This window comes from Laccaria bicolor, genomic scaffold, assembly GCF_000143565.1.
Source record: "Laccaria bicolor S238N-H82 LACBIscaffold_24 genomic scaffold, whole genome shotgun sequence".
Lineage (NCBI taxonomy): Eukaryota > Fungi > Basidiomycota > Agaricomycetes > Agaricales > Hydnangiaceae > Laccaria > Laccaria bicolor.
The window spans coordinates 458,149-479,518 of NW_001889895.1; the positions used below are offsets into that span (position 1 = coordinate 458,149).

The 21,370-nt window shown below is 49.5% G+C and overlaps 8 protein-coding genes across 8 annotated transcripts; 3 read left to right on the forward strand and 5 right to left on the reverse strand.

The window, feature by feature from the left end:
• Positions 1–2,541: 2,541 nt before the first annotated feature.
• LACBIDRAFT_329960 (uncharacterized protein) lies at positions 2,542–3,818 on the forward strand (the record flags this gene model as incomplete). The annotated part of the gene is made up of 6 exons (XM_001884095.1): positions 2,542–2,595; positions 2,713–2,818; positions 2,875–2,894; positions 3,220–3,466; positions 3,518–3,631; positions 3,691–3,818. Coding segments are annotated over 6 exons (669 nt in total), but the record flags the coding sequence as incomplete, so codon positions are not given.
• Positions 3,819–6,475: 2,657 nt separating this feature from the next.
• LACBIDRAFT_329961 (uncharacterized protein) lies at positions 6,476–7,213 on the reverse strand (the record flags this gene model as incomplete). The annotated part of the gene is made up of 3 exons (XM_001884185.1): positions 6,476–6,559; positions 6,618–6,831; positions 6,873–7,213. 3 exons carry the CDS (start codon positions 7,211–7,213, stop codon positions 6,476–6,478), a joined length of 639 nt encoding a protein of 212 aa, XP_001884220.1.
• A 768-nt stretch (positions 7,214–7,981) lies between these two features.
• Positions 7,982–8,606, reverse strand: LACBIDRAFT_303579 (uncharacterized protein). The gene is made up of 5 exons (XM_001884186.1): positions 8,554–8,606; positions 8,410–8,490; positions 8,318–8,355; positions 8,192–8,267; positions 7,982–8,137 (listed from the first exon to the last, which is right to left on the reverse strand). Exons 1-5 carry the CDS (start codon positions 8,558–8,560, stop codon positions 8,109–8,111), a joined length of 231 nt encoding a protein of 76 aa, XP_001884221.1. The 5' UTR covers positions 8,561–8,606; the 3' UTR covers positions 7,982–8,108.
• Positions 8,607–8,973: 367 nt separating this feature from the next.
• LACBIDRAFT_294884 (uncharacterized protein) lies at positions 8,974–10,768 on the forward strand (the record flags this gene model as incomplete). Its single annotated transcript, XM_001884096.1, has 6 exons — positions 8,974–9,274; positions 9,344–9,525; positions 9,584–9,727; positions 9,791–10,343; positions 10,602–10,720; positions 10,754–10,768. 6 exons carry the CDS (start codon positions 8,974–8,976, stop codon positions 10,766–10,768), a joined length of 1,314 nt encoding a protein of 437 aa, XP_001884131.1.
• A 489-nt stretch (positions 10,769–11,257) lies between these two features.
• On the reverse strand, positions 11,258–14,956 carry LACBIDRAFT_303581 (uncharacterized protein; the record flags this gene model as incomplete). The annotated part of the gene is made up of 8 exons (XM_001884187.1): positions 11,258–11,497; positions 11,554–12,292; positions 12,352–12,964; positions 13,024–13,101; positions 13,152–13,312; positions 13,370–14,296; positions 14,346–14,494; positions 14,552–14,956. The coding sequence occupies 8 exons, from the start codon at positions 14,954–14,956 to the stop codon at positions 11,258–11,260; spliced, it is 3,312 nt and encodes a 1,103-aa protein (XP_001884222.1).
• Positions 14,957–15,568: 612 nt separating this feature from the next.
• Positions 15,569–16,782, reverse strand: LACBIDRAFT_303582 (uncharacterized protein; the record flags this gene model as incomplete). Its single annotated transcript, XM_001884188.1, has 2 exons — positions 15,569–16,707; positions 16,761–16,782. The coding sequence occupies 2 exons, from the start codon at positions 16,780–16,782 to the stop codon at positions 15,569–15,571; spliced, it is 1,161 nt and encodes a 386-aa protein (XP_001884223.1).
• A 1,756-nt stretch (positions 16,783–18,538) lies between these two features.
• LACBIDRAFT_303583 (uncharacterized protein) lies at positions 18,539–19,336 on the reverse strand (the record flags this gene model as incomplete). The annotated part of the gene is made up of 1 exon (XM_001884189.1): positions 18,539–19,336. The coding sequence occupies one exon, from the start codon at positions 19,334–19,336 to the stop codon at positions 18,539–18,541; it is 798 nt and encodes a 265-aa protein (XP_001884224.1).
• A 456-nt stretch (positions 19,337–19,792) lies between these two features.
• LACBIDRAFT_303584 (uncharacterized protein) lies at positions 19,793–20,792 on the forward strand. Its single transcript, XM_001884097.1, has 2 exons — positions 19,793–20,388; positions 20,453–20,792. Exons 1-2 carry the CDS (start codon positions 20,109–20,111, stop codon positions 20,683–20,685), a joined length of 513 nt encoding a protein of 170 aa, XP_001884132.1. The 5' UTR covers positions 19,793–20,108; the 3' UTR covers positions 20,686–20,792.
• The last annotated feature ends 578 nt before the right edge of the window (positions 20,793–21,370 follow it).

Here is a 21,370-nt window from a genome sequence, read left to right on the forward strand (position 1 = left end):
GATATGAAACAGACCACATACACACGTGAACCGTACAACACATAAAAAATTCACTTGTATCGTGGTCTGTCTACGAGAGACTAGGCAAATTAGCTAATTCGCGCAAATTAGGGTCTGCTTGACCGCCTTTTTGCTATGTGCACAAGTAAATGCACGAGGGGATTGACAATGGCGAGAAGGGAACTTATTTGCTGGTGTACTTGCATGCTGTTTGAGTTTGAAGATTTTTTTCAGGTGTGCATTTGACCGTGGGCGCACAGTGGAAAAACTTTCAAATTTGGATTTACATGACTGAGCAGTGAGCTTGTGGGTCAAATGAAGAAAAATCATAAGTTACTCCTAGAATTCACAAACCTCGCTCAAAATCGTCCTCGACAAGGCCGTAACTATGCCCATCTACCAAAAAATTGCGGCGAAACCTGCTGTCGTTTGCTCGCTCAAGACCTCGCTAATTTGCCCTAATTTGCAGGCCAGTTTCGGGTTTGCAACTTTGGTCGGCAAATTACGAGAGCCTAATTCCCGCCACACTACTTGAATCACTACCCGAATCAATCTTCACGTGATCATGATCCCCACATACTTACCAGCTCACCAAGCGCCAAACATCGTTGTTCAATTTACCTCAGAGGAAGATGGTAGTTCAGTAAACGTTCAGTACTCAGTGGCGGCTGCCATTGGCTGCCAGCATTGAGCAAATTTACCAACGGAATCTCCTGAAGCACTCTCAAATAAATTTTCAATCCAGGTGCGTCTGATTTATCATTTTTACCCCATATTTAGTATTTACACATTTCATCCATCCACACGTAGGATGAAGGCAAGAACACTCCCAAGGAGCACCTACACGTATCGTCGTCTGAATCCTTCGAAGCTGACGTGCTCGACCACCCGTCAGGTGCCTTCACGTCCGAAGGCATCCTCGCGGCGCACTGTTCACCACAAAGCGTGTTTCGCGTCCGACCGGCCTCAAGATCCTCCTCCATCCAAATCTCCGGTATACCTCCTCATGCGTGCATTTTCCCCGCTTTTGACTCACCATTCATCATTATAACTAGAACAGGGCACACCTGGACCATATTATGTACCTCATTTTCACCCGTCGGTAGCCTCCTCGCAACAGGCTCAGTATGCATTTGTGGGGCCTCAGCATGGAGATTTCCTCACATGTTCTGTCAGGCCATAAAGGGGTGGGTTCTATGTGTTGAGTGGGAAGCTATGGAGCGGCAGTTGGCTAGTGGGGGATATGATGGACATGTGGGTCTCTTTCTTGACGCGTCGTTGGACGCGCTAATTGACATTCGTCTCAGGTGAGGATATGGGACGGGCAAACTGGTCGGGGACGCGTTGAGAGGCCACACAAAATGGACAACGTCGCTCTCTTGGGAAACCATCCACCTGTGAATCGTCTTCTTAATTTCCCATTCAAGCACCAGCTGAGTTGGACAAAAGTAACGCTACTTTCCCCCGCCTTCAAGCTGCATCATCCTCCGAAGATGGCACCGTCCGCGTATGGTCTCTCCTAACTTGACGCGCGGGGCCACTCTGGGAAGACACACCGCCAGCGTGAGTATCGTTAAATGGGGTGGGGCTGATGTGCTCTATACCACCAGCAACGATAGGCCGGCCAGAGTATGGGATAGAAGACCACTGCGCACACTCAAAGACCCCGCACATTGGGTTACCACTCTCGCCTCAAGATTGGCTTTGTTCTACGTACGGATCCGCACGACCATGCAGTGAAAAAACCCTCTTCCGATGAAGACATTCAGTCTCCACATTAAGAAAACAAGTCGACTAACATTACCCTTCCGATACAGCCCAAAAACTCGCACAAAAACCGCTACACCGCCCTCCTCTGCGCCTCTCCCACCGAACTGCTCATCTCCGGCTTAGACGACCACATCCTCTTCCTCTGGTCCCCTCTCCTCCATCAACCCCATTGCTTGACTAACAGGCCACCAGCGCCAAATCTCCCACCTCGCCTTTTTCTCCAGGCGATCGCCTCAGCTGCTGGGGATGCAGCGGTACGCGTATGGGTGGGCCGGACAGACAAGTTCGTCACTACGCTCCGAGGCCATGAAAGCGCTGTACATCGGCTTGCGTGGCGATTGATGATTAGTGCTGGTACAAGGATAGTACGCTCAAGGTTTGGTGGACCCCTTTGATGCTTTCGTGGAATTGACTGAAGTTTTTGATGAGGTAGATATGGAATTTCAAGACGTAGAAGATCAAGACTGATCTTCCGGGACATACGGACGAGGTGTGTTGTATGGACTTTGTGCCTGATGAGGTTGTTAGTAGGGGGCGGGAACAGACTGTTATAATGTGCGTGTTTTCGCTCTTTTGTTCTTGCGTGGAGCTGATGAGTTTTCGGATAGATGGAAGAACTGAGGGGTAGTCCAGGTAAAATGTCAGGAATTGATTCAATAATCAAAAATACTACCACAACCGAACAACACACCAATCCTCCAAGCGCACAACGCCGATGTCGATACAGAAACCTCCTTGTTCCCCCTCATCCTTGCACTGTTCGCCCCGCAGAGCCGGCAACAGAGAATGGGTGATATCGGCTTTTATCGCTTGAACACCTGTGCTGTGAGTCGGTGTGAGTCACCGCAGTCAATATGCACACCAATGCATGGTACACTGAACGCCGCCTTCGACAACAAAGGGCTGCTACCTGACAGATCCTTTCTTACCTGGGAACGTCAGCCCATCCGTCTTCCTGTGTGGCTCACTCGCGTCTGCCACCTCCAATTGACGTGTTGCCCGGAGCCTGGAGGAGAATCGGCGATTACGTGCTGCTTTGCCTTTGAAGGTAACCTATTTCTTTTCGAATATGGTGCGATCTTAATCTACTTACACTCTTTGTAGGTCCACCTGAACCTTGGACCGTGCGCTTCACAAGACGCGGACAAGATCCAGGAATGATGGCATGCGCATCAGTCCTCGTTGTCACTCCCATTTTTGACCTCCTAAATTATAGGTGTTGTGTCGCCTGTCAGCTCACAGGGTATTGCAAAAAATTCTATGCGCATCAGTACAATTCGTCTCCAAGTTTCACCGCCTTGATGGCGAATATACTGTGAAAGGTGTTGTTACAGAGCTGAATTTTCCGTCACTCTACAGCTTCTGGTGATTCATCCTATCGTGTTTCAGTGCATTGTTGTCGCTACTGTTGTTCCTCCCCCAGTCCCGCGCTCAACTTTTTTCTTCTAGGATGCTGATGATGTGTTGATTGCTGTATTGCTCTGGATTCAGGGCTTGTTTTTCGCGCCACAGGTCGTGCTTATAAGCTTCAAGAGCCGCCATGAGCCTCAGAAATACTCTACAGACCAACGCATTCAAGAAATCATGGCAACCACGGCGCGTGCAGGAAATGGAGGGGATGGTGCTGCGTATGAGTTGGCGATTGGGCAAGGGGAGTATGGGATTGGTGTTCCGCGCAGGGAGATGGTCACGGAGCGTAAGTACAGCTCCAGGCATTAGTGCTAGCACTTTTCTGACTTTGTCGCAGATAAGAATCACTTGAACACCATTCTTCAGCGCCTCTTTCGCGACATTCCACCACTTGAATACAAGTGCGGTCAATCTCGACATCGCCAGAACCCCTGGCAGTGTACTGTCCATCGTATGTTGCATTCAACATACATCCTTCCTGATCGTTTTCGATTTACCTCTTTTGCACAGTGGACGGTGTACATATTGGCACCGGCTGGGGTATCAGTAAGCAATATGCATCTGAAGGCGCAGCGAAGAGTGTTGCTGATTATCTATATCGCAAATACCTTGCAAAGTGCCCCCAGGCCTTCCGCTAGTGATGCAGTCAAGAGGCCTTGGGTGGGTTCGCCTCTATTTAGGCCCCTTCGGGTGCTCAAGAACGTTTGACTGTGAATGTTCTGCTGCGCCTCATCGCTAGCGGTTGCCCATATTCCTCGTTGCTTTATTTGGATGAGCGAGAGAGAATAGAGGCTCTCTCTCCTCAGACTACCTAGCCTTGTTTCCATCCTGAATATACCCTTTCTTATTCGCTCTCAAGCAACCTTGACGTTTGCATATGCACACGTAGGAGCATACAATTTGAAGATATACGTATGTACCGTATTCGAGTGACGTTCCACAACTGCGACTCGGAGTCTCAACTTCACGCTGTTGCCGAACCATATCCCAAATAGAGATAGTACATCGATTTAAGACAGCTAGAAAAGGTGCTGGAACTTTGAGAAAGTCAATCCCTACACTATAACTGATATGGATGAAGATAGACTTACTCGAAAAGGTCAACAATTAAGCCAAAACCCTGAACCCACGTCAATGGACGCTGGATAGCAATGACCCTTTTATATAGCCGTGAACGCTCCATCAAGCATCATCATTTTCGCCCATGAACCTCGAAGAACTCGAGGGCGTTCAGCCTCCCAGCACAGCTCATCGTCGAAACCTTAGCCCAATCGGCATCTTGAACTACACGCAGAAGGCAGCTCGGCATTGCAATGTAATCGGGTGAAAGGGTCGCTCGGATTTGTTAAAGGCTTTTACAAGGTGTACGAAGCGAGCTGCCACACCGTCGATTAGGTGATGAAAGACATTGGTGTCGAGAGAGCATACGGATGTCGAATCTTGTATCAATGGGTGTGTAGAGCTACAGGTCGACTTTCTTGTGAGCGTGTTTCCCAGAATCTCGAAGAAAAACGACTCACAAGACGCCACTATGACCAGGGCGGAGGTACCCGGAGACGATGGAAACGAGTTGACAATATGGCGAACAAGATCCAAGAACTACAGTCAGACTGCGCTGCGAGGTAGGGGATCGCGGATGAGGCAGCGTGTTGGGAGGAGAAGAAGGAGAGATGGGATTGCGAGGATTGTAGTAGGAGAGACTTGACAGGTGAGATTGCGTTTGAGGCTTCGGCAACCAACGTAGATGTCTTCGAGACCGCCAAAATAGTCTTCTTACTTCTCCTGTCCCACCCCCCAACGAAAAACCTCAAACCTCGCCTTCGTCACGTTCCTCACGAGTTTGTGCGATCGTCGAGGTGCTCCAATTCGATTCCGGCAGCGAGCTAGGACTTGAGGAGGGTGAGAAGTCGGATGTCGCCTCGCAGCGTTTGGATCAGAGATTCTCCAGTCCGTTCGCACTGCAAATCCACACCACTCCGAAGAGATCTGAGAGGGAGTAACATCATTGGCTACGCGATGATGACACTCTACCCCATTGACGTCGGTTCCAACCAAAAGAGATCCGAGTCCGAGACTCATCGATGTTACAATCCCATGAAAAGACGGCCAACAAAGAGAGCTGGACGTCAGCTTGAGAAACGCAAAACCGCGGAAATGCTAGAGCGCAGTTGGGCCTGCATGAAAGTTCCGGGGTGTACAAGAGGCGGGATAGGGTCGGGTTTGGGTTGAGGAAGGGGAGCCATCGCTGGGATGGTGATGGAGGAAGAGGTGAAGGTGGAGGATTGAATGAGGGGGGAAATGGAGTGGGTGGTCCTTCGCCTTCTGCTCGCATATTTTTTGCGTAAGAAGTACGCAAATTGTGGAGGAGGCAGTTGTGAGAGTTGGACGGCTGCTAATGGGGTGAAAGATGGACATCGATTTTTTGCGTGAGTGCTCGGCTGCCTGCCCATCGTTTCGTTTCGTTTCAGATTATGCCTTCGGCAAGATTCGATTCTGGTCGCTGGAGGGTCTGTTGTTTTCTGTCAGAGAAGTGGCCTGTTACTCAAAATATTAGATTATTGGTGAGAGTAGAGTAGAGTGGCGAAGAAGTAGGTCTTACAGCGAAAGTTTTCGGTTGATCTTGTTCGGGCGAACGTTCCTGACAATTGTAAACCCATACTTCAAGTGCTGGTAACTAGTGTTTTGTGATGCCGGCTGCGCATCGAAAGTCTCCTTGGTGGTTACTCTGGTGGGATAGACATGTAGTCCTAAATTGCGAGACGACGTTGATGAAAACGCTTTCCAGAACGGTTCGAAGCAACTTACCGATTGCCTCCACTGTCTACTCATCAACCTGCACAATCCCGAAGACTCCAGTGGCTCGTGGCGCCAACTGTGCGTCTCAACTCACGTCCATATCCACTCAATGAGTGGTCAGTGCAGTTATCTCGCGACGCGCGGCCAGGTCCGTACTTGGTGGATTACCAGACGTTGGAAAATTTTGCCATCTGAGGTTCGAAATGAGATACTCGGGTTTTCTTCATGACTTGAAGTGGCTCCGTCACCCGCAGTGTCTGAGCGCATGAGGGGGACATGGTGGGGGATAAGGTCAAACGGGTTGACGGGAGATGGCGGTCACCGGTCACCAGAGCCAGCAAGTTAAGGTGAAATATTTCTCGCGAACAACGTTCTATACAAATCGCGACTGTCTTCTCAAGAGTCCTATCAGATCCTTCTCAACTGCTGGTATCGAGACCTGGGACCATACTACGCCTGGCACTTCCCCATTTCATTCCCCGGGCCCACTCCAAAACTTCTACCCTGCAAGGGTAGTTTCCGCCAAAATTTCCTCACTACTCAAGTCGCGTTTCTGCATATCTTCAAGGGTGTCTATTGTGAACTGTAAAAGGCGCGTGTTACATCAAGAAACAAGTGCAGCACATTGATGCGAGATATACCATTTGCTGAGGCTCATCCTCCTCAGAGACGCTCAATCTTTTCAAGGCTTCGAGAGCGTTTCCTGGCGGGTCACGAAGATACGAGGGCAGGTCACTGTAACCACCCAGAAGCTGGAGGCATGCACCAGCCACTCCTGTGCTACCTATCTTACCCTCCCATTCGAAGATGTTCGACAACATCAGACCATCGTTCAAGGCTATAAAGATTTCTGAGCTGCCCATGACATCAAGTCCGATGGCCCCTCTCCAAGATACCCCCGTAATTTGTCCCTGAAGTCAACGTTGAATACCTCACCGAACGTTGCAGCTGGTCGCTCTCGGGTCCAGTACACAGTCGGTAGTGATTCATCGGCTCTTGCGTGGCGCGCAACGAGGAGAACGATGTCGATGTCGCGGGAACTGGAGCGCGATACTTCGAAAAGGAAGTCACTCAGGCCGCAAGTGATCGAAATCTTGGGATCCTCTCGAAAGAGATCAAAGAATGGATGGTTGGCGGTCCCTACGGTATTTATCGAGCGGAATGAGGAGCGGACGGCTTCAAGGACGGGGTCGTCATCGTAGAGCTCGAGGGAGTCTAAGGCTTCCGAGTCGCTCATTCTCAAAGTTGTGACCGCGAAGGTATGGTGAACCAGTGATCTGAATGTTGGATTTTATCCGACTTACTTCTCACAGAAAGGGTACTTCCCACTCCCCCTTTGCTACACAACGTGATCGGGGAACGAAGTGCAACGCCTTGTATTATCTTGTCATAGCCATCAGTCCCCATTGAAGGGGTGATCAGCATTTTGCCACCGCCCAACGTCTTGTATTTTTGTCTATTGGTCTTCAACGAAGATGATCGGCGTTTTGCCTGACAATCGGTCTCTAACGAGGATGATCGGCGTTTTGCCCGACATACATGCTCAGTCTACTTTTGGTGTATGCCTGGCGCTCAAGTTTTTGTTCAGACGTGCAGCTCAATTCGCGAATACCTTGGGCTAGTAGCCTCCAAACGCCTCTTTGGAGACTTTGAAGCCGGTCTTCACGGCGACATTCACAAGGTATGCGATATCCAACCAACTTTTCGTTTTATAAAAGTGCTCACCGCGAATAGACATGAAACGTTTTGATTGGGTCTTTTTTTCCCTTTTCAACTCTGCTACTTTGCTGCTGCTATTTGGTTTTCTCTGTAATGCCAGACCCGTTCTGGAAAAGTGTGAATTCACTGCGCTTTATGAAAGGTGAAGAAGGGCGCAAGAAGTCCCAAGCGCCGTGCGCCATCCGAGTCGTCATAATCGGTGAATACTCCCTGCAGCCGAGGTGAAAGTGAGGCGCCTTTCCGGAGGCAAATCGAAAGAGTACCCAGTTCAACATATTTTTGCTGTATACATTTCATTATAATTCTTGCCAATACACGAAGTTTTCCAAAGGCGCATAGTGAAATACGGATACAAGACCTTGTTGATCTAATCAGATAGTGACAAGTACATTGACTGAGTTGGCTATCGCTATTTACTGGGTAGTGACGATGCCATCGGGTTCTAAATTGAAATAAGTCGCACATACCGACCTGTTATAAGCCTGGATGCACATACCGATGTAGGCGATCACACCGCCTGTGAGAGATTGGAAAGATTGGAGAGACTCCGGAGTCAATGTGGCGGCAAATCCCTGCGAAATGCTATCAGCATCCTTCTTGGAGGTTGTTGGACGCTTCTTACATTGAGGACTGAATCGTAGCGGTGGGTGACCTCGCCGCCTACAAGTGTGAGGAAGATCGTATTTGATCTTAAAATGATTAAAGCCGACGCACCATTAGTGTTAACTTGATTAACGTATTTGGTGATCTCATCTTGGGTGACTTCTGGTTTGAAGACAACGATGAATTTTCCAGCTAGAGAGCGCGGGCATCATCAGATCGCTATGACTTGATGTGCAACAGAGCAATAAGACAAACCCGACATGATAGCACTATTGAATCGTTACTGTTGTGGTGTGAAAGTCTTGGATGGGGTTGGTAAGAAGAAACTGGACGAGTTATATAGATGTTGACCGCAGTCTAGGGCAGTGTGATAGCAGTCTGATCCACTCAATCATCCTGGAAGTAGATGACGACGCCGGAGCATAACCGGCCCGATCCGTCCTAAGCGGTAATTCAGAAACGAATCCCAACAACAATTTGATGTAAGCTGACTATTCTTCAATCTCCTTCCCCTGGCATTACGGAGGATCCTCAAAAACGTAGTACAGTTATGTCACTGTAAGGGACTTTATGCGAATGAACACAAGAGAAAACGCACCTCGACAAAAGCGTCAGGATGAGCAAAAAGCTGGAAAGAAAATATTCTGTAAACTGTTCAAATCGGAATTCCCCGTGATGCAGCTGACAAATCCAACCGCCTACCAGTCGATGTCGTCCGACTCCAACATCGTTCCCGACGACCATGTTGCTTTAGTTCTTATTGAACAATCTGAGTCTTCATTTTATTTACGAATCCCTTTAACCAAAATCCGTGCTTTATGTTTGAAGCCACTCAAGTATCTCCTCTACCTTGGCTGGTGCATTCTGGGCGGCGAGGGCGTACTGTCTCTTCGACCTGATATTCATGATGGGATTGATACCGATGAAGACGCTGATGGTGGTGAGACATACTACTATGTTCTGGATGAGCCCTTGGGTACGTTTCTTTCGCTGTCATGAGTGCACGCAGGACACTTACAGCATGTCGTCTATCTGTCCACCGAAGATCCCACCCAAGTTGTCGACCTCGATCTCATCAAGGCCAGAACTGAAACTACCTCCGAATCTTCCGCGACCTGTGATTCGTTCCGCACCGCTCTGCTGAAGCGTGATATTCGATGTGTGTGGACAGGAACTGAGTACGCCGGGGATGGTATGCACATCATCCCCTATAAACGGGGTTCCGAAGTACGTCCCACGACTTTTTGCAGGGAAGGGTCTGATCGTCTCCCTTCGGCTAATTCAGTGGTTTCGGCTGATTGTGGAGAATCGTCCATCCTACGACGAGGAGGTGGAATCACTTGAGGATATTAATGACATCCGGAATGGCGTTTTCGCAAGCATGATGATAAATCGCATATTCGATCAACGCCTCGTGGCGATCCTCAAGGTTTGTCAGTTTTGTCCGCCCGTTTGTACTTTTTCTGATCCCTTTGCCGCCACCAATCACCAGACCCCCAACCATATTCTTGAAACCGAAGACATTCCCCCACGCTGCGACCGAACTGATCTTCAGACAGATGTCAGTTATCCGTCTCGTAGCCGCTATACCCTGCAATGGCTGATAGACCCGCCCCCGGGCGACACGAACTTGACTCCAAACAATAGTGATGCCGCTTTCAAGAAACGTACCAAGAAGGCGAAACCGTCAGACCTTCTACTACACTATATGTATGGTGCTGCAGCCGTCAGACGCTGGGGGCGTGGTACGGCGGTCCTTACGGCATTCACCACACCTCCTCGTCCAGAGGTGCCTGTTCCAGCGCCAGCAGGACCAACGAAAACTATGCATGATAGGCGTGCTACCATTCTAAAGCGCTCTAAAGCCCAGAGCACTGGTGAAACTGGCGCTGGGAGTTCTAAGGCTTCTAAGGCTGGGGCAGGGACAGGGGGATTGGTGGAATCAGAGGGTCAGGCGATCTGGGATGAGGATGACGTTATGCTTTTTTTCTGGGGAAACTCAAAGGCTGCAAAAGAACGCCATCTCAAGAAAGTTGGCGAGAACAGTCAGCGTTTGGAGCAGTGGAGGGGTGGTGTGGCTCAGGATTCCGTTTGACTCTGCTGTATGGTTAAGAAGTGATATATTACACATCCGTTCTCAGCTCTCGAGGTTTTGTACTTTAGTGTTTGGGGATGGGTTTGTGCTCAAGCATGACATACAGCAACACCGCCATCTGGGAACGCGCACTAAGAGATTCTATAACGCGTAGAATACATTGGAATGTGGCAATTGTCATTTCATTGGTCCTGTGAGTTATTTACAGTCACTGGGGAGCGGCAACCCACTGCCAAATTTTCAACTTCGCCGTATTTCCCCATCACCCAGAGCTTGATCAAAAAATGGTCGTTTGTCTTTACCCCTCGCATTTACTTCGACAGAACAGTAAATTACCATTACAAGTGTGTGTATTTGTAGGTGGAGGATGCATGAAGGTGTTCATGTAAAATTTAGCTCAAAGATACAAATATTCTGCTAGTTAGTTCCCTAACTCAAGCCTTGCAGACCCCTTAATAAAAATCTGTTCCCAACAAAACCTTCCTATACTCCATCCTTTTGTGCCTGCAAATTTTTGGAAGAATCCCTCAACAGATGAAGTAGGAATCCATGAAGGGAGAATGGTGACTACGCCAAAGGACGCGCTGATGATCACTGCGTGCGTCAATAAAGAAAGCATTCAACGGGACAGAAGCGCGACTACCGAGGTCAGCGACGCGTTATTCTGCATTTGTTCACTCAATAATCATAGGTCCTTTGTATAATAGCCAAAGAAATGTGGAAACGGGGCCAATATGAAGGCATAGAATAGCCTTTCATATTGTGTTAGTCTACATCGATGACATAGTTATTTTCTCAAGACGTAGGCAAGAAGTAGGCATGTACGATCCATGTATGAAGATAAATGAAGAAAATGGACGGGTTCTATTCGTCAAACCCACCCATAGCACGAATACCCTCTACTATCCTTCTATAATCTCGAAGTAGTTCGCCTACTTCCGACAGGCGAAGTTCGTCGGCGGTACATGTTACAAACCGTTGTATCGGAGGTGCCAAGCGCGAAGAAAAGGGAGAGGCCGGTCGAGACGGGGGCGGGGTAGTGTGTGGGAGTTGAGATATCGGGGGTTGTAGCAGCGATGATCTCCGAGATGTAGGAGGGGAACCCTGTATGCATAACAAGATAATGAGAAACGAAATGTGGGGGTAGGAGGATTACAAACCTTCAAACTCGCGAGAGCCGACATATTCGCTAACCGGTCTGTCAAGCTTTTCCTCGTCCCTCGACCTGGACTGTTCTTCCCTTTTGGCTTGACCTTCATCTTCTTGCTCTTACTTGCACTCATCATCGCCTCAAAGCTTCGTATACTCCTAGCATCACCACCACCAACACTAAGCCCGTCATCCCCATCCTCATCCGCTTCTTCACCCTCTTCCTCGTCCCCCGTCCCCTCACTGTCATGCCCATACGGATCCACATCCTCTTCCTCCTGGCTCTCCTCCCCATCAACCTGAACCCTAAAAGAAGACCTTCGAGACCTGACTGATCCCGGCTGCGAAACAGATACCAACTGCTGCCCTGCCTCCTCTGCGCCCGTAGTAGGTTTCCTTGACGGTATAGGCAACGACGCAGCGATACTGGCGATAGAAAACCCGCTTTCCCGTCTCAGCAAACCGAGCCCTGGCCTTCCCCCACTACCTGGCTGCTGTTGGCTAGGGGTAGTAGGCCGCTGAGCAGCTGCTGGGTTTGGAGTGACGTTGTTTTGTGGTAGGAAAGAGCGGAGGATACCGAATGAGGAGTCGACGACGCCCGTTATGACCTTGTTTGCTGAATCGGCAATGGCGTCTACCTGCTGCTCCATTCGACCGCGGAGGCTGCCCTGTAGACCTTCGGCTAAGGATAATGGCGTCTCTGTTGTCACTGGGCTTCGAGTAAGGGGAATTGGCGTCAGCTCCGCCGCACTAGAAAGTTGACATTCTTAGTCAGAATAAAGAAGATGAAGAGAAAGGTCATCACAAACCTCATAACCTTATCACCATCCACCAGCCCAAGAGCTGCCAAATCGACGTTCTCCAAGAAGTCGGCAACAGCCATCAAGTTGATCAAGCAATAGCTTTCTTCTCCCCCGATACTTTGATTCCTGAATCTCTGCGTAAAAAGGAGGTTGGACACAAGGTGTGGTGGATTGGCCTTGACCACGGAAAAGATGATCATAGGTAGCAAAACATCGCCAGACACCGGCGTGGGTCCCTTTACCGGCGATTCCAACTTGAGAAGTGGGCGTGGAGGTGGTGGGGGTGCTGTCCCTGTGAGGGGGAGAGGTGATGGTCTATGCTTGGCAGGCGCGTTTGAACCTTTGCCTCCAGACTTGGGAGCGTCATCTGATGTTTTCTCCATAATATGTTCGTCTTCTGCAGAAAATGCGACATCTACAACAAGAGGAAGTGGAGAGGGTGATTCCGATTTGGAGGATGAGGGTATAGCAGAGCCATCCGCGGAGGATTCCTTGGAAGACGTTGCTTCGGCAGCTGGTATCTTTAGGTTTTCCTCTCGTGGAACTGATTTTGTGGGTTTCGCAGTTTGTGGATCTTCTTCTGATTTCAATCGAATCGGTGGAAGTCTCGAAAGACCATCTGGCATTAAGAATGTTAATCAGTATATCATCGACGGGAAGAATTGTAGGAAGAATTACCTACGACAACTTTGTGTGCTGCAACGAGGATTGCAGACTTGTCGCCTGGGCTGCGGCATTCTTCTAGTTGCGTGAGCACTAAAGAGAGGTCAACGGAGGCTCTGGGAGCACGACAAGGTGAGGCTCACTCTCGCCACAGGCTTTGACAACTAAATCCAACTCTGGCCCTGCCTCTCCGACCACGATATCCAGGTGTTCCAATCCCAGGTCAAGCATGTTCAGAGCGGCCACTCGACTCGACAATGTCTCATCGTGCGACGCATCGTCCGTGCTTGGTTGCATGAATAACCTGCACGACGTTCACCGTCAGTCCTTGCTCAAAAGGAAGAGGAAAGATCAAAAGGACCTGTCATAAAATAGCGAACACACGGTCCGTTCAACAGCTTCCATGATATCCCTGATCTTCGCCTCACTATCCAGCTTCTCGTGCTCCCTCTTCTCCCTCTCCTTCTCATCCTCCGCATCCGACTCCGGTTCTTTCTCAACAACCTCCTTGCTGGCAGGAATTGAGTGCTTAGATCGGAACGGAGTGTGCGCCCTCATATCCTGCTCCAACTCAAAGTAAAAATCCTGCAACCGCTCCGCAGCGTCCTCTGAGACCTCTTCAACAGGGTTCACCTGGTATACTTTGCTTTTATCCTTGCTATTTCTCTTGTCAAGGTGCGGAGCCGTCGTAGCCGCTGTGATGAATGGAAACCAATCAACTGTAAATTCGATAGTGCGATCGGCTACCCATCCCGGGACGGGCGCGGCCAACAACGCGGCTTTCATTTCTGCCTTGAGTGCCTTATTCATCTCTTTGGATATGTCCTTATGGATGATCTTCCGGTCGATGGTGAACGCGGGTACTTCGTGTATAACCGGCGTTGCGTCCTGTGCAGAATCTAGACTGCGAATGGATACGGGGGGTGATGCTGGGAGTGGTGCGGAAGCAGCGGCTGCGACAGAAGGAACTTTGACGTTGTTGCTTCCGAAGAGAGAAGCAAATGGGTTGGTGATGCGTGAGGTTGTGGTTGTACTGCTAGTTGAAGCGATCCTTGTTCCGGGTCTAGGTGGGAGTGGAGGTTTAGGTTGTGCATGGCTGCGTGGTGGGAGGGGCAGAGAGGGTGAATGAGAGGGTAAGATGTATTTGGGATAAGGCGTGTTTGTGGTGTTTGGTAGAGTAGGAAGAGGTGGGAGCGAGGAGAGGGCATGGGTCCGGGTGATTGGGCTTATAATGTCCTGGAATAGTTTGGATGTGGGGTAGATTGTCGACCGGAACGTTACGGTATCACTGAATAAAAGTGAGTTGGACATTTACATGCCCGTGAAATAAGACCTACTCTTCGACGCTGCCGCGTAGACCTGATAGAGTAACCAACTGCGAACCTCTCTTGAATGGACCGTCCGCTAGGACAATATGATCTTTGACGAAATGTGGAGTGATCTTGTCATGAGCAGACGTCTGATCTAGTGGCAGCAGGAGTGTCGCCTACAACAAGATACCAAAACCATGAATACTCGGTGGCAAGGAGGTAAACAAGCCAACCTTTCCAGAAGTAATCCCCGACCAGATCTCCGTCCACTCTTCTCCCTCTCCCTCCGAAACCAGCGTTTCCAACAACGCCCATCCAATCGTACTCGTATCCAACCCAATGTTCTGAGCAGCCGCCTTCAAATTCATCAGCTGCAACTTACTCGTCGCAACGCCATGATGGTGTGTAGGAGAGGGGGGATGCACAATCGTCCCAGTCGTAGTAGCTAGTGCTGCACGTTGACGTGGTGTGTATGGGACATAACGCGGGCTACCGCCGTTTCCGTTTCCGTGCTCTGTTGTTGATCCTTGGGGAGAAGAGGGGGAGGAGAGAAGCGGGTGGGCTTCGTGAGACACGGTTGGTTGCAGTCGTGCGCCTGATGTGCGGCCGATCGAGGTTGCGGGAAATTGGGACGACATGTATCAGGCAATATTTTGTAAGAGGTTGGCCTGGATGTAAGGGCGATTTTGGAGCGTCAATGGGTGCTTCTAGCCAAGTTCTATGCACATTCGCCGTTTTCTATAATCTGAGGTGGAAATGTCCCGCGAATCGTGTACTTTCCGACGTGTAAGCGATACACTGAGCACCTGGAGTAATTGAGCCTATGTCAGCGATGCTGTTAAACTTTGACCCACAAAATGCAAACCTGCGCCGCTTGAAACACAATTCCAGCTTGCAGCTTGGCTGTCCTTAGAATCTAACGGTCGAGCACAAGGATATCAGGGCAGAGGAGAAGAGGTGGCTTGAGAAACTTGAGGCAATGGGGCACGTGATGGGTCGCGTAGCATAAACACTGACAAACAATGGCCTTTTGAAACGCGATTGAGTGGCAATCAGTTGCTACTTGGAGTGGTTTCGCACAGCGTACCTTTATAGCCTTTAAACCAACAGGAGTGCAAATTTGAAGACACCCACACCTACAAAAACACAGGGCTCGTATGATGATTAGGGATTTAAGCGATTTGCATTCCAGAGGTAAAAATTGGGCGCGATATTTAATCCTGTGGAATTACGGGGGGAAACCAAAATCACTACGACGACCCTTTCTGCAGAAGAGATAACACCTCAGTAGCAGATGGCCTGGCAGACGGGTCCACCTCAAGACACCTTTGCACGACACCTTGATACCAAGCAGGCGCGCTCCCTTCTCTCCAGACCGGTGGGCGTGCAACCATTCCGTTCTCCTGCGTCAGCGCGTAAAGGGTGAGGCCAAGCGAATATATATCCGCCTGGGGCGTCAACATTGATTTGAACTCAATTTCATGGTCATCCCATTTTTCTAAGAGCTCTGGCGCCGCAAACATATCGGAGATGCCCATGGGTAGGAAGTCAATGAGGATGGCTTGACCATCTTGCGCAACGACAATATTCTCCGGCTTCAAATCCCCGTTATATGCTGCGATGGAATGCAAATCGACAACTCCTTGTACGATTTGAAGTGCCCACCTAAGCTTGTTTGACCAGTCCAATATAAGTTGGTCGTGCGCCACACCTTCATCTTTACGTATTCTTTCAAACAAAACTCTCAGATTCCCAGCTGGAATATACGGCATCAAAAAACCGCGAATGGTTTTGTCTTGATTGACGACTATCCCGGTAACGTCTATGATATTAGGCGAATTCGACAACTTATCCAAGATGGTGAGCTCTTGGATCGTTCCTTCGGGGTCTTCGACAGACTTTTTGAAAGCGAAGGGCTCGCTCTGCCACTTCACCAGATCGACATCGGCGTGCAAAGCCTCCACTTTCCGGAGCTCAGCGATCGGCACAGTGGGTAGATGCGAAAGATGGGGAGGAATAGGGAGGTAAATAGTAATTTCGTCGGTGTCTTCGCTAAGGCTCGTGGTGAGCTTCCCATCCACCGTCACGACCGTGATGCGCGTCACCGTGGGGCAAAAAACGGATATTGTCGGAAAAACGTCATGGAAAATCTTGAGAACTTTGTCCTCCTTGTCTTGCCAATCGTCGCAGTCCAAGATCTGGTTTTCGACGGTGTTGGCCTCAACTTTGTTGCGTTTGTAGAACACACTCAGTCTATTCCCCGAATCGTAAACTTCCGGATCCTCAGCGTGGACGATGAGCGTTTTTTCAAAGTCGTCGGTATAATCGGTACTAAGAGTGGTGAATTGAGCGGCGGGTAGGGGTGGAGGTAGAGGTCTGTCGGCAAGGTCTTGAGGTGCGTCACGGTTAAGATTCGGTAAAGTAAACCTAGAAAAAACTCACAGAGAGAAATGTCGGTCAACATAACGAGCAAAGCGGGCGGAACGAAAACGCGTAGGTAGTGCCAAGCCTGAGTGCCAAAGAACGTTGCAAAAGACAAAGAAAACATCACCTACTTTTTTCAATCCCTCATTGGAGAACTCGTGTTTCACTCAGACACCGCCCATGGGCCATGCCACAACCAATTGGATGAATGCCGAGACGTGAAAAAGGCGAAGTACACAGGAAAGGGTTGAATCAGGTGGAAGACTTTTAGTGGAGCCAAATCAAAGCCAAATTGGATCAAACTCCGTATCACGCGGACCAACTTGAACTACTTCCTCTCCCAATTGCACCGACACCAGAACTACTCGGGCTTGGGCCTTAAGAACACAGGACTATTCCAAAGTTTCAAATATCTTCAAGCCCTAAAAACGTTGGAACAAGTGAGTCAGAACATTGTTTCCTCATTTACACAACTTCAGCGGCAAAGAGTCAACGTCTATTTGGGTACGCTTTATTATTAGTGATGCTCCGGTATCATACAATCTCCAGGACGCCCAAAGTCAAGAAGTTCATGATCAAGGGTCATTGTAGCGCAAACTGCGCTTTTTAATGGCCGCGTTGGCGTGCAAGGTACAAGGCGCTTTTTCTTGTCAACTGATCACTCGGCGAGGTTCCTAGTGTGAAGAACTTGATTCAGCGTTATTTTACTGAACAGACAAGTTGTCGTGGCACCCATATGTAGAGAGGGGCATTCGGGCATTAAGGTACCATTTTCCAACATTACTAGTACTTGCCTTCGTGATTAACATATCTCACTGCTTGTAGATTTTCAGCGAGAGAAAACGGCTATAGTCGAATTTGAATTTCATCGCTATTCAATTGTATCGCGCCCGGCGTCCATGAGAAAATCCTTCGATTTCAGTACCGTAACTGTTTGAAAAAGGGTGGCATCGTGAAGGCCAGCGCTAGGAAGCTTGTCATGAGGCCACTGGCATGACGGCCACAGCGCGGATTCATCGTGGAGCCGTTAGGCGCCTATGCTCTAAACCGTCTTTCAACTATCACACCCCTCCATGTTCCGGATAGGCTTTCCGGACCGACCTGCCTTTGTCTGGTTTAAAAGACGAGTAACGAACAAATGCTAGCTTCAACAAATCCTCAGACATACCATCCAACCAATCAGTAAGTCCCTCCTCCGGGCACTCTTCGATGAAACTTCCTCTAACCTTGTGAGCTGCAGGAATGTGTCAGGTTATTCACAGAAGGAGGAGGTGTGGTCACCACCGCCGCGTAGTCCACCATTGCCACCACGCCCACAGGGATTCGTACGGCCACCACCATCCGTGTGGTTCCGTTCAAGAGTATCACCAGGACACTGGATCAGACTGCGAGCATCGTTGTCATCATCATCGCAGGCGTTGAATTGCAAGTTGGTAGGTCGTCCGACAATAACTTTACGGGGGGGAGCGTTAATCGCAATACTTAGTCTGATGTTTTCTCAAAGACATTTTTGTATTGAGATTGTAGGATGTTTGAATCACAGTGTTTGAATGACATGTACTCGTCTTCCACTACTTTGCTCGGGTCTTGAAAAATAAGGGCACAGCTTTTTTTTCGAATACTTCAGGATCAACACAGCGATCGACTTCAAGGACGCACATTGCAATTGAGGGAAATTTGACAGGCGTACAAGAGTGCGAGGGTAGCCTCTCATAGTCTGCTAGGAGTTTATCAGTCTCGGTGTTCGATGTACAAGTCTTACATGCCCACGTCCAACCCCCGCTAGGCATGAGGAACTAGGGGTATCCATTCTTACGAACCAACATCGATAAACCCCCTGTCCAATGAACCACCGAGTCATCCGAGTTCAATCGAGTACTCCAATGCTTCCAGTTTTCAACGCGGCGCTCCTCGAAGATCAATCCATCATCCACGCACTCTGCGAGGAGTTCCTGAATAATATTGTTGATATGTTTATCCTCTTTCGTGAGGTATACGAGCAATTTCTCGAGGCGAACGCTCGCACCGTCCTTCTCAGCGCGGCTCCCTCCTCCAAAAGGCGCCCACCGTGACTGAACCATCTTCCCCAAGGCCTGAGGCGAAAACCGCCTTGGGTAACGATCACTGTTTTTTTCTATCGACTCCCAGAATGCCTCGACGCCTTGGGGCTTCAAACCTAGGTCTACGGAGAAGAAGCGGAGTTTCGGGAGGAGGGGTGGTAGTGTTGCTGGTGTGGTTGGGGTTGGCGCTGGTATTGGCGCTGATTCCGACGGTAGACTGGTGGTTGGTGTCGGTTCCGGTGTAGTAAGTGTTAGCGCCTCCAAAATATCAGGGTACCATATCCCTGGACACAATTCCAACCCTTCCAAGTTCTCCGCATACCGCAAAAGCTCAACGATGCGCGCACACTTGAGGGTTTTCTTCCTTTCCCAGCTAGCCAGGAAGGAAAGCTTTTGGATGGTTGAGAAAAGGGGAAACAAGTGCACACGCTCCTCCCAATGCTCCTCGGCGACAATCAGGGGCCCCAGTCGAAGAGTCATTAGTGCCGGGAGCTCAAAATTTCGAAGGATGCTGGGGTTGAGGGATTGATCCATGGTTATGGTTAGATCGATGAGGTGGTGGTGAACAGTCTTTACCTCGCGAGGCGGAACGGAAATGGGTGTTGCGGCGAGGTGGAGAACACATTGCTGGAGGAATGTACAACACCGAAGGAGGTCCTCTAACACCCCGTGCTGAATACTTTCCGAAACGATAAAATGTGTTAGCTGCTCCCATGGAAACAAAACATTCCCCAAGTTATTCCCAAATATAGGGTAATACATCGCAACGCGACAAAGTCTCTTCGCATCTTGGAACGTTGTGAGCGGTTTGCCGCCATCATGACCCCACGCGGACAAGGTCTCGTTTTGGTGGAAGCTTGTACCCCTGAGGATCAGAGACTCAAGGAGGGAGAAGGGCGGGCCCTCCGATTCATGAGAGAGTAACTCAAGGTACTTGGGTGTCCAGTACAGCGCGAGGTCCAAGCACGTCAGACGGGAAGAAAGAGCGCAAAGGAGATGATATGGGACGTCTGATTCTGCAACGATCGGATCACTCGGGGAACACCGAAAGTAGTCGAGGTGTGATGCGAATGTGAGAGACAAGGGGAGAGTTTTGGCTCGGTGGAACCACTCCTGCACTAGTGAGATGAGTGTACGTGAGTGGGAGGAATGGGGAGGTGGGGATGAGCCGATGGTAGCTATAAGTCGATTCCAGAGCTGTGGTGTTGAAAAGGCGACACTGCGCCACCTGCTACAGACGTGACACAGAAGCATAGGTGCTTCATGCACCGAGGTTTCCAGAGAAACGGTGGCCCCTTGTGTGGGTATGCATGCAATGAAAATCCGGCTGAGGAGTTCATCTGGGAGGGAACGGATGAGGGAGCGTAGACCTTTACACTTCCTCATGAGCCGTCGTTGCTTTTTCTGGAGGACCAGGAGATCCTTGATCATCTCTTTGTATTCCTCAATCTGGTCTCCAACCTCGAGGAAATCAGAGAAAAGCTTGAGTTCAACAGATTCTATCTCGGAGATTTGCAGGGTTGTTGGAGGGTGGTTGGTCTTTGAGAGGGGTCTAAGTGCGGTTGGGAGATTTGTCTGGAGAAGAAGTCTGCATTCAGATGGTTGTTACGTATGCGACTTGCGACCAGGATACTCAACGCACTAGCCAAGGTTCCTCACTATCGACGACGTGCTCTTCATCCTGCTCAGATGATGACATGAATCCTTCAGTTGCAAGCGTGGTATTGGGTAAGTTCTGTAGAGAACGTGTCCCAGGTTTGCATAAGAAAGACGATGAAACGAAATCCTCTTACCAGCGAGAACACCTATTGCGGTCAACTACAGTGTTGCCAGATCACGTTCGTCGCGGCGTCCAAATTTGGTCCAACTCCTCGGTAAATTGAGAACGAAGAAGTTCAAAATCCAAAAATCTTCAGCAGATTCCCACCTTGTTTCGACAACGAAAGTTTTGGAGCGGGTAAGGACAGACGTGCAGATGGACGATGTTGTGATGGTGGTCTTTTGAAAGAAATAAGGAGTCACGAGATCGCGATTTTGGAATTCAACAGACTTCAATTATTGATTCACTCTTGACTGTAGCGATTCACCGCATCCAACTGAACTCCGCCATGAAATCCTCGCTATCACTGGTAAGTAAGTCTGTGGATGTTCAAATATTTAGACTGTGGCACTGCTAAACCAGGTTCGGATATTCAGGAAACCCTTGTTCTTACCGAAGTTGAACTGACAGCCAACTGACAACTCGTAGAAATTGGGTGGAGGTGGGATCGTAAAGGCATAGAGATACTTGAGAGAAGGAGTGGCCCCGCTGGCAGCACGAGCGGATTGACGCGCTGACTCCAGCAACGATCACGGACAGGAACGGCCGACCTTCCTTGGCTGCTCCACAACGCAAGGCAAACGACTTGCAGCGGCGCAACACCAGTGATTTTTTTTTCAGTACATCGTTACTCAGTGGCAATCGATTCTGAGGAATCTAGGCTGGTGCGTTGAGTATCCTGGTCGCAAGTCACATACTCAAAGTACTCAACAACCACCTGAATGCAGATTTTTTTCTCCAGACAAAAC